Source organism: Marmota monax, unplaced genomic scaffold (assembly GCF_021218885.2).
Source record: "Marmota monax isolate L192 unplaced genomic scaffold, Marmota_monax_Labrador192_F-V1.1 WCK01_AAM20220418_F8-fsc00026, whole genome shotgun sequence".
Classification (NCBI taxonomy): Eukaryota; Metazoa; Chordata; class Mammalia; order Rodentia; family Sciuridae; genus Marmota; species Marmota monax.
This window is the reverse complement of record NW_026693108.1, coordinates 5,492,626-5,504,635: the sequence shown is the minus strand read 5'-3', so window position 1 is coordinate 5,504,635 and position 12,010 is coordinate 5,492,626. Positions and strand designations below refer to the sequence as shown.

Below are 12,010 nucleotides of genomic sequence, written 5' to 3'. Positions count from 1 at the left end.
TAAACAGCAAAAACCACGCTTCTGTTATCAGACCCGTGGACGGTGTCCTTTCCCAGCTAGTCTCATGACAAGGCAACTTGACACGTTTGTTCCCTGAACAAATACTTGTCCTGTATTAAAGTGCTGCTTAATATATCAATAAAAATGCAGGTTTTTTTTTTTTCCCCCTGTGTTCTAGGGAACTGAGAAGAGTACTGAGAAACGGGTGAAATGGAAAGTGGGAAACATGATTACATGTATCTGAAGACTCCTCCCCTGTCTGTCTCTTTTGGGTCTGACAAAGGGCCTGTTAACAAGCTTGGGCAATTCCAGGAACAAACCATACATAAATGCATGCTTCCTGGTAAAGGAAGCCCAAGGACAAAATAACTTTAATAAGACTCAAAGAAGACAAAAAGAGATCTTGTAATTAAGTCACCCAGCATTACTGAAACTTGTAAACTCTCTGCAGCTTCATTTTATGGGTGAACTTCAAGTCAGTGAGGCATTCTGTGTCATCCCGCTGGGTGCTCCAGTCTTCAGCCCCCTGCTTCCTCCCTGCTCCAAGGTGAATTCTTACTTGTGCTTTTTGTGCCAAGCTTGGAAGCAGGCTCCTGACATCTACCTGACACAACCCACATTACCCTCTGAGCAGGTGCTACCATCATCCCCATTCGCAGATGGAGAGATCAAGGCAGAATAACAGGTTAGATTACTTGAAGAAGGGCACTCAAGAGCCCAGGACTGCCAGACCCCAGACCTTCAGAGCTCCTCGGCTAATCTGTGTTAGTGGTATGTATGTTTATCTTCTAAGCACCATACTCTACAGTATCTGGCAAGATTTTGACAATTACATTACAAAAAGAACTGCTGTAGGGAAGAACAGAAATGGGTTTAAATGCTTACACTTAGTAATTATGTGCAAGTTAGCAAACATGAATCTCCAACCCTAAGTCAGGATGTAACGGACAGGATGATTTTGCTGTATCACTTAGCCTGATCTATGTTATGATGGAAGTGTTGCTTTTGCCACATTTATATGTAAATAATCCACCAAATAAAGTGCATTATCACTTTATAGAAGTCACGTATTCTTATATATTTCAAAAGATATCTAAATACTAAAAGACATTTGAAAGCTCCCGTAACTTATTTTGCTAGGAAAGAGATGACAGCACATTTAGTATATGTTAGTGTCCCCTATCATTCCTATTCCCCAAACCTAGATCCATAAATGAAAAAACAGCAGAACAAACATACATACATATGCTCAATCAAAATAAGGAGTAGGATCTACTGTTCTGCTTGGGTTTTTACAAGTGTTGTTTCATTCTATTTGTCTAAGCATTTACTTGATTTTGTGATTTTGCTCAAAAGTGGAATGCATGTCCAAAAAAACTGCAAAAGGTACCTGTGGAGTGGAGCCTTCCAATTTTGCATGCTCTTATACAAAAAAAAAAAAACAAAAACAAACAAACAAAAAAAAAAAACGGACAACCAAACCAATGAGGGGCCTAAGAAATGGTAGTTCCTCCAGAATCCTTCTGTGTTTATCAAGGAAGGCTGGAAAGTGAGGGCTTACTCCCAGAAAGACCACTGTGAACACCTCAGGCTGAGCATGTGTGTACATGTAATAGAACAACCATTAACCAAACAGCCTTTAGAAATGATGACCTACAGGCTATGCCACAAGACCACGTCCTGGCTACAGGTTTACAGTCAAATAATGCAAAAGCCACATTAAACTAAATGGGGAGGCACTCTATGAATATTATTTTATCCACAGCTCTGTTGTGGTCACTGTTCACTTAAAATGCACGATCACAAAGGCATCCGTTTCTCGCTCGTCTCTGATTCACACAGTTCTGGTAGTGTGATGGAAATCTCTGTGAGTATCTTGAAGGTTTTATGCTAAGGTCATAAGCAACCAGGCCCACACACCCAATGGCCACTCCACACAGCTTGGGATCATCACCTTTAAAAAGATGGTGAACCAAGCAGAGAGGGCCTAAGGGACACTGTGCGGATGAAGGACAGGGAGGCAGGAACACTTTTAATATTAGTTGGAATGTTTCCTTATGTCCAACACAGAGCTTCCCTTGAAAATGGGAATCAGCAAGAACATATAGTTATTTCACAAACATTTACACAATTTTAAAGACATGATAAAAATAACTGGAGTGGAGAACAGGGGCTTATCAGACCATCTTTGAATCATTTAATAATTAGATTTTTATTATGCAAATTAAGCCCAAGGCTAATTAATGAAACAGGTCACTTGAAAAAGTCAATTGTAAACATGAAGAAAATCCATATATATCATTTTGCCACATGTCAAAGCAAATAATCATCTATGAGAAGTATTAATGAGGATACATATCATTTTATTATGTCATTTCTTAAGAGAATTTAGTGGATATTTGGTAGGATTAAAATTTTCATAGTTCTCATTAAACATTAATATTTATTTTTAAAACTCAAAGTGTGATGACTATTTTAAATTGGGTAATTCTACAAATTGAATGAAGAGTCTTTAAAGAATTCAGAGAAGATCCTGCCCATGTCAGCGGAGAAGAGCCACCTTAACAAGGTTAGGTTTAGGATCCTGTCCAGCCATAAACAGCCTGGACCTAGAGGAGATTGCTATTGTTCATCTGAACAATGACACCAATAATAAATGTATTTTCTAGAGAAGGAAATTAAAGTTCATAGAAATAAAGTGACTTTCTCATTATACTCAGGCAGCAGAACTAGGATGCAGGACTCCGGGCTCCTGGTCCAATTATTCCAAATCTCTGTTCCCCTGTGGAATCACCAGACCCCAGTGTAGTCCATGTGGACTGTCCCCGGGGGGTCCATCCCACCCCCAGTGATGAAGATGCCACCAACCAGACACAAAGGTCTGGAGTTAAACAGAGTATTGTATTTCCTAGCAATTCAAATACCAATATTACTGTCTCAAAGAGAACCAGTGCTTTCAGGAGTTAAAAATACACTTGTAAATCTGGATATTTTCCATCATGCTACCAGCACTATTTTATGAGTGTACCATTATAAAAATCAATATCTTCAAACATTTACTTTCCTTCTTCTGAAGAGTCTGACTGTGACCCTGTGTGTGCACACACATGGGCGGGCATTTGTTTGATATCGAAATTAGTAACTTTTACAAATCCCTTAATTTTGGTGCCTTGGAAGTCTTGAAAAAAACAATTCAAAGTCAACATTATTTTTTAAGACTATTTTAACATTTGTTTTTTTTTTTTTAATTTCCCATTTCCTTTCAAGAGAGATTTGTGTATTGATGAGCTTTGCTATAGGGAGGGTAAGAAACTGGCTTCTGCTTTTTCCTAAGAATCTGACATGCCCTCCTCTGCCTGCAATGTAGTAGAAACCTTTCAACTCTGCTAAGGTGTCACTGGACTTCCAGGCCAATTTCTGAGCCTGGGCACTTACCAGCCCTGGGGCAGTCTCTCAACAGCCAGCATTCAAACATCTCCTCCTTTTTGCAAATCTGCAACCCTCAATTCTGTTTAAGATTCTTTTATCTCAGTCCACCCCATGCTTCTGCACTGTAAATCACAATTCTAAGCAGAGTTTTGGAGGCCAGAGTAGCTCAGCTACCTGCAATGAACCTGCTAATGTGGCATAATGAGTTTCCAAAAAAAGAAAAATAAGGGATGCCATTATTGTGTAGATTATTATAATTATAAATTAAACTATGCTTCTAAATACAAATCTCTCATGCATTGATAAAAGCTAGTTATTAAATGCACTACATTAAGCAAAGAGATGTTGGTAAACCATTTATTTATTTGCATTTCTTGTGTAGTATTTCAGACTAAAGGTTAAGCCTTTAATGTTTACTGAAATCCCACTTGCACTCAGTGGGATCTTAGAATTCACAAAGCCATCTTTATGAATCCATGAACTAAAATAAGAGGGAGAATGGGTGAGGGTCTGTTGGCTATCCTCCATGGCTGGGTCAACAGGCAGCCTCAGGCGTAGGGACAGGCCTTCACCACCACGGAACATCAATCTAGTGTACCCACTGATCAGAGGCTGCCACTTCCCCTCTCTACCCCACAGGGGCAGAAACCTCTTCCTGAATTCACTGCAGGTCATTTTCACTATCAATGTTATGCTAGGCATTAGGATCCACTGAAAAAGTCTTTACATGGTCTTAAAAAAAACAAACAAAAAAAAACACTGTTCAGCTTCCGAAAGTTTGGTTTTCATCTATTTTACCTTGTAACTATTGTGTATTGTCAAAGATTTCCCTATTATTTTGTACACTTTACCACCCCATCTGCTTTGTTTCATCTTGGAATGCTTTTATTTTCATTTTATGATAATTATTCCATTAAATACATAATTTACCACTTTCTCCTTTTCTTTGTTACTTATTCTTGGAAAGCTGCTCTCTATGTATCAAGTTGGCTTCAAAAACAGGTTTTTAGTCTTTGTAGCATTTCGAAGCAACAGACAAGATAATTAGGCATCCATGACCACCTTTTTTAAAATTCCTAATGTAGTAAAACACACATTTTATGGAGCACTGGATAAATATTCAGTGAATTATTGGTTCTGAGCTCTAAAGAAGCAGCTTGTAGATGGAGAAAGCCAGACCTTTAATCTGATCACCAAGCAGTAGGGGAGCCCAGCCAGCAGAGGCAGTTCCCTAATGAGCTAAAGTCTACGGAAACAAATGGAGAATTCCACTCAGTTAAGAGTATAATTTTAAACTGAAAATTTAGGGAAAAATATTTCATTGTTTGAATCATGCACACAGCTGTCTGAGCCTCCCAGACTCCCCTCTGACAGAATCCAGGGCCCTGGGAGCAATCTGGGCTTGGTGATAGCTCAGGGTGCGCACAGTAGGCACATGTTCAGGGTGTCCTCGTGGCTTTGGAACTCACAGCCTCATGAGTTTCCATCAGATATAATCCAAGAACTCTGTACCATCTATTCCTGAAACAATGTGTCAAGCTACTGTTATATTTATGGGGAAGGGAAGTAATTCAGTGAGAAAACTAGGTTTTGCTTTACCCTTCAAAATCTGGTTTTAAGAAGTCCATGTATAATGGTGCTTAGTCTTGCAACCCTAAACCTTCCAACCTATGAGATCCATCTTCTCCAGGCTGACACCTTCATGCAGGAAGTGTATCATTATGCCACCATGTCCAATGCTGAATCCCTAACACTGAAGCACTGTCACCAGAACAAACACTGAATGGATGGATGAAGGGACGAATGGATGGGTGGATGGATGGATGGATGGAGAGAAAAGGCATCGCATAGATTTACCCATCAAAATCTCATTAGTGGTCCTTAAAAATGGTTTTGTCAGTAGAGCTGCTGAGTATATTCATTTAATTCATTTATGTCAATACTGTAGGAATCCCAAGATGTTTTTCCCCCTTTGGGTATTTATATTTAATTAATACTGTTACTACAGGGTCCCAAATTCAATTAAAATTTCCTTGAAAAAGTGGACAACTCTTCAGCAAAGATTCTCACCCAACTATTTGCCACAATAATTTTAAGGAAACAAAAATTGATACAAACCTATTTAGCTTATCCTAATTTCTACAAAATAAGGGAACACAATTATACTTACATATAATGTAGTAATCTTTGTTCTTCTGAAATTCTAGACCCCAGAGATTAGGGCTGAATTCTTGAAACTTGATAGTAAATTTCACGTCTTGGTCTGGTCTGGCACAGTTGAGCAGAGGGGTATTTTCCTTCTTAATAGTGCATCTGTCTGCTTGGTCTTTATCAACCATATAAACTTTATAATATTCATACTGGCCAACAGTTTTAGAGTCCACTTTGGGGCAAATAATATCCAATTTGTCTCCTATCTGTGGGTATAGTACCAGTCCTTGTCCAGGTAGAAATCTAAAATATAAAAGAAAAGCCACTGAGTTGATAAAACTTAAACAGTATTAATGATATGTTAACATCAAGCCAGACACTGCCAATAATCCCAAATTGCAACTTCTTGGATCCACACTTCTACTTACTGAAAGTCTCTTTGTTCATCAGATCATCATTGAGACTTTTTGTTTTGTTTGCAGGGCTGGGGCTGGGACCAGGGCTCCATGCATGTGGGACAAATGCATTTAGGAACTAAGCTTCAAAAACCAAACAAGAAAGCAGACTCCTTCTAAGCCGCAGGGTCAGGCAGCCTGCTGACATTTCGTGGCCACCTCCTCCCTCAGAATATTTCAGTACTCCTTTGTGTAGCTTTACAATAACTTTTCCTCCAGGGTGAGTCAGGCCTTCCCACCTGTTTGTTATTTTTTAACCATTGGCAATTTGGGTTTATTGGGCATGCCACAGAGATCTCATCCATTCCAGGGAACAGTGGGCACACTAAGACTTTGTTGTCCTGTTGGTTTCCATTTGCTGTGGATGTTAATTAACAGACAAGTTTCATCAGGAATGTTTCAAATTACTTATCATAATTAGTCAGATCAAACAATGGGTTTTTTATTACACTGAACAAAAGAAATGTCTTACAAACCCATAAAAGATAACCAGAAATAATTAGTCGTACTATTGATTCACCTGCAAAATGAAGAGTCCTTACTTGCAAGGATAACAACTTCAGTCCTTGCTCTGCATAGCTTCTCCCCTCCCGAGATGTATTTGCTCCAATTAATTCTTAGGGGCAAACCTTTAGAGCTAAGGCTATTGATACAATATCCCTGGTTGCACACACCTAAAAGTCTCCCTCCTTCCTTCCCTCGCTAGTCATGCTGCTGAAAGATCTTTCCTAATGGGGAGTTTCTCTGAGATACTGAAACAAGAGCTTCCTAATGAACACCCTGGTTCGAGTACTAACATTAACAACACACTCAGAAGTCCCGGGCACTTATAAGCAGCCAGGCCTGTGGGCTCATTAAGATATTAAAGCCTGGGAAAAAATCATTGCCTCGGAATCCTTCCAATGCAAGGTTTTATTTAACCAGAGAAGCCCACCAGCCACGATGTTGATGGGTCAGGATGCACCCACAGAGATAAAGCAAGGGGTACAGGCACCCCAAATTTCTAATCCACACTGAAGTAACCGTGTATGATTTATGCTAATGAAGTATTCATTTTCTGAAGAGTACATCAGAGTGGCTATGAAGCAGCCATGTAATATAATTATATTATAGCTTTGTATTTAGAAACCAATACTTTTATGGTAGGAAAAATGCAAGTTGCACATGGTGGCTTGTGACTCTCTGGGGAATGTACAACTCCAAAGAGAGGGCTGTCCCCCCTTAATGTGGCACCTATAGCAAGAACATATAACATTCATTCATCCATTTTTTTAAAAAAACATATTTATTTTTTAGGTGTAGATGGACACAACACAAAGCCTTTATTTATTTGTTTGTTTATTTATTTATTTTTATGTGGGGCTGAGGATCAAACCGGGGTCCCACCCGTGCTAGGCGAGGGCTCTACCGCTGAGCCACAATCCCAGCCCTCATTCATCCATTAAAAAAAAAAAAAAAAAAAAAAGTGGTGAACAGGAATCATCTAAGACAAAAACCTTCCTACAAAGCAGAATTCAAAATGAGTACATCTGAGAACAATGACAGACTCAAAACATCACGTGTGCACTGCTGAAGAACTCTCTGGAACTTCTGACCAGGGGTGCTCACCTCTCAGAGAGGCCTCTCTGTGCCTTCTAGGCCATGCCACAGCTCTCCGGAGACACATTTCCAACTCTAACCTGGGGAGGGGTTGGGGGAAGCTGGGTGTCCCCAGGCGCTTCCCCTCCTGCCGTCCCCTTCCCTGTGAAGGGCTGCATCTGAGCGTTTGTGGAAGAGGATTTTTCGTTTTTTAACTGCCCTCCCCACAGGCCACTCAGTGATTCTGACGCGTCCTGTGGTTAAAGAACAGGGCCCGTGCCTGGCAGCAGGTGCAGGAAATTCCACGGGATCAAACTGCTCTCCTTCTGACGCCGCTTTGTCTTTATGCTTACTCCTCCACCTTTGCAGGACATCTCCACCGTTACAAAAACCAGGGCCCATGTCCTGCCTGGGGTTCCCACCCTGCTGGCACCGAGGGACACCGCGTGGGAGTGAGCGAGCTTCGGCACCTGCATTCCTAAGTAACTAGAGGAAGCCCAGGCCTGCTCTACTCTGCCAGGTCGGCCCACCTTAACCTTCTATCAACTGCCCGGAGGGCTTCCCGGGCCTAGAGGGCAGCCCCTTCCCAGGCAGGAGCAGCCCTGTTCTAGGTCAGCCTCCTTCCCCAGCTGTGCGCCTGCGCAGCTCTGGAGCCCATCACAGCCTGGCCAGCTGTCCAGCTTGACAAGCCCTTAGTTCAGAACCTGCCAGGACCCCTCCTTCCTGAGGATGCGCTCCTGCTGCAGTGAAGACCCCCGGAGGCACCCTGCCCGCCCAGGAAGGCGCCTGCTCTGGACTCTCCTGCCGCTCACCAGGGCCCAGGGCAGCTCTTGCTGAGCTAGAGGCAGGTCAGGGGCCCACGGCGCTGGTGCGGCTTCCCGGACCTGGGCATCTTAGGCCATATTTTTCAGAAGGCACAAATCACATAAATATTTAATTGGGTCTTAACTCATTTTACAAACAAGCTACACTTTCTTGACACAGAAGTTTTAATCCAGTGTATGCAGTCCAGCTTTGTCAAGGGCTGTGTCCCAGCCAGTGACAGGAGGCGGTGACCCATGGGACGTCCAATCAACATGACAGCGCAGGGGAGCAGGGGGGTTGAGTTCAAACAAGCATATCTGACACGCTCATATCAAACCCTGACAAAACCCACTGTCCCTAAAGGTAAAAAAAAAAAAAAAAAAAAAAAAAAAAAAGTTTTTACCTTTTGAGTATATTGTGGCAAAAAGGGGGCGGGTCCTCCCAGAAACTGGGCCCTCCCCGAAGCCCTATTTCCTAAAGCAACAGGGTCTCAGCGAAGGGCACAGCAACCTACTCCTTGTCAGAGGCTCTCAGAGAGAAGAGGTGCCGCCATCAAAACCTCACAATGCAGCTCCTGAGGGCAGAAGTGTGGCTCAATACTAAAGAGCAGCGGCCCAAGTGGGGGAGACGCTGAATGCGGAGGCATTAGTTAGTTGAAGAAAAAGGGAAGTGAACCAACGGGGGCCACCATACACTCATGCAAGTCAAATCAAGTGCCGCAGACTGCAGATCACAGGCCTGGTAGGAATTCTAAGACCGAGCCACGGAGAGTTGGGGCAGGGTGCGCTGAGCACCAGGTGCGGTTTCCAAGCCATGTCACCGAGGGCAGACTTCTGACCCTTTCTCTGTAGAAGGATTTGTATGAATCCTATGCAGCCTTCTAAAATTCCTCCCCATTTAAAATACAGGAATTAGCCACTTCCAAAGTCACTCATCACGACAACACGGCAGCTGTTGGGCACTTTCTGGTGGGTCAGCAGGGTCCACAGAGCTCACCCCACACACCCCGACCTGCAGAGCAAGGGGCAACACTGGTGCCCATGAACCCGGACAGGGAAAGCCTTACCCTCCACCATACAGTTCTCAGTGCATTTTGAACTGAAGTCCAAATCTGGTTTTGTGAGATACTTGTTTTTCTAAATTAAGCTTTTTATAGAAAGCCATGAAGCTAAGGAAAATCAAGAGAAATCCAAGACGCAGCGCAGGCCTGCAGCTCCCCACGGAGAGCTCCAGGGGACCTGGGGGCATGCGCGGCACACACCGCGGTGCCTGAGCCGCTTCGTGGCACTCATCTGAGGCCCTGGCTCCTGCAGGCGGCCACCTGGTATCCTGCTTTGCCCCAGGAGGCCAAGAGCCAAAAGGAGAAGAAGAAATAGGCCGACCACATGGAATTTGTGTTTTACATGCAGTGTTACAGATGCATTCCAGACAATTCATGTAAACAGCAGATGGGAGATGAAAACCAAAGGGGGTGTTTCTTAATAATAATACCATTTTTAAAAATGGAACACAATGATTCCTATATGTTATAATCAGGTCAGTAAACATAATGTTTTTTAAGCTAAGGGTTTTATATTTGGATTCTGTCAGTTATAATGTGTTGACTTGGAAAGTGTTAAAAAATTATATGGTGATGACAACTAGTTACCTTGAAATTACTACATGATTATTCCATGGTGGATGTTAAATATAGATTTCTTTTGGTGAGCTAAGTTTCATCTTGAACCCAAGCCAGCTCAGTGAAACCCCCATAGTTACAGCTCACACCACAGAAGGAATGTAGCTCTGGTTAAATCTTGCCCCAAACAGTGGTCACAGAGAGGTGCCATTTAATAATGTCTGTTCATTAATGTCTGTTCCACGGTGTTTCACATCCTCGACTGGAGAGAGGGGGGAGCCAGGTGGGTCCCTCTCTGAGCCTGAGGTCAGCATGGGCACCCTGTGGTGTGCATCCTCTTGTCCTGGGAACCTCAGAGCTGCTTCCTGGGCATCCAGCTTTCTCTGCAGGGAGCCAGTGGGGAGCACAGAGCTCAAATAGGCAACTCCTATGGTCTTCCCATGAATCATTTCCAAGCAAGACAATAGATGTCATGACTTTGAATCAGATATACAGACAATAGAATGTGGGAAAAAATGGAGTCTCTAAAGTGGGGTTTCCAAAGCTAACATGCCTTAAAGTAAAATGACTTGATTTTAGCGTCTATTTTTACCTTTGGATTACCTATTGAATTTAATTCAAGTTTTTAAAAGTTATTCGCCAAACTAGACTCTAATACTCCCACATGGAATACTTTGGATGATAAATCTAATAATCTAAATTAGACATTAATATTTAGTAATCTAAATTAGATCTCTAATAATTATTAGACATTTCAACTTCAGAGTACTAATTGTAAAAATTCTCACTGCCATTATGTGACATAATATTCTTCAATGTTATAGATGAGAACAGAACAGAATTAATAATAAGGCAAGAGCAGGGTGTTTTAACTGGGTTGAACCCAGGCTGGTTTAACACAGGGCACAAGGTACTAAAGGCCCTATCAATGAGCCACTTGGGTTCAGAGGCCACCATGTATGAGTTCGGGGACAGGGTAGATGATCTTGCTTTGTGATGTAGGGTCAGGGTCCTTCTGTTGATCTCTACTGCACCCCCAGGTGTGAAGGGGGCCTGGAGTCAGATGGAGGCAGCAGTCACCAGATCTCTTTCTGAACCCACTCACTGCAACAGGAGGATCCAGGAGAAGCCAGTAGATGAGACACCAAGGGACAGCTGTTCAGGGACCCTAATGTCACACCCTGCCCTTCTCCCGCCAGAGGACACTGTGCTGTCACTGCTCCCCTTCACTTTGCCCCCTCCCACACTTCCATCGACCATCCAGTGCGCACCTTGGTAGAGACAGCCCATGACTTATTTGGCCTGATCACCCAGGCTAACCTGGAAGAAAACCCACTAGTGGCCACCGATGCTGATGTAATTCAGTAAATACTCATGAAGTTGAGTTGGGAGATGGCCTGGTGGGTCTCCTTCGAGAAATGGTGGATAAGTGGATGCAAGTAACTGTCAGAATGTGCCAGAGTTACCACACAAACAAGGGTGAGTTCTTGTTGGTACTCAATGCAGAACTCTCAAGCTGACAGACGTTGAGATCAAAATAAAAAAGACACAGACAGGAATGACCAGTTTCTGCATCCAAACAAAGAACTAGGTCAGGTAAAGCACTGGTGCAGAAACAGCAGTGTTTCTTGCAAGTGCTGGGGGAGGGCTTCTGTTCACACAGGGTCAGCTCAGGCCCAGAGCCACAGCTAATACCACACACAGAAAAATCTATTTAAATAAGATACTTCATATTTCCACATAATTAGGGCAGGTATCAAGCACACCAGGAATAAGGCCAGGCTACTCATGTAACACGACAATGCAAATCCTGCTCTACTTGCTGCTACAGGTGGAAATGAGTAAGTGGGGAGGCGGGAGGAGACCCCACAGGAAGTTTCTCTACCTGCAAATCACCAAGACTTGCACATGAATATACATTCTGTACTGCGGAGAGTTGATTTTATTTTCATTTCAAAATTATACCATTAGAGTG

At 42.8% G+C, this 12,010-nt stretch overlaps 1 protein-coding gene across 1 annotated transcript in view; it reads right to left on the bottom strand.

The window, feature by feature from the left end:
* The window catches only part of Efnb2 (ephrin B2), a 42,829-nt gene that overhangs the window by 15,704 nt on the left and 15,115 nt on the right, over nucleotides 1-12,010 (bottom strand). Inside the window, exon 2 of the mRNA XM_046454775.2 lies at nucleotides 5,600-5,883. Coding sequence (XP_046310731.1) covers nucleotides 5,600-5,883 — 284 coding nt within the window. The remainder of the gene's footprint in view (nucleotides 1-5,599; nucleotides 5,884-12,010) is intronic.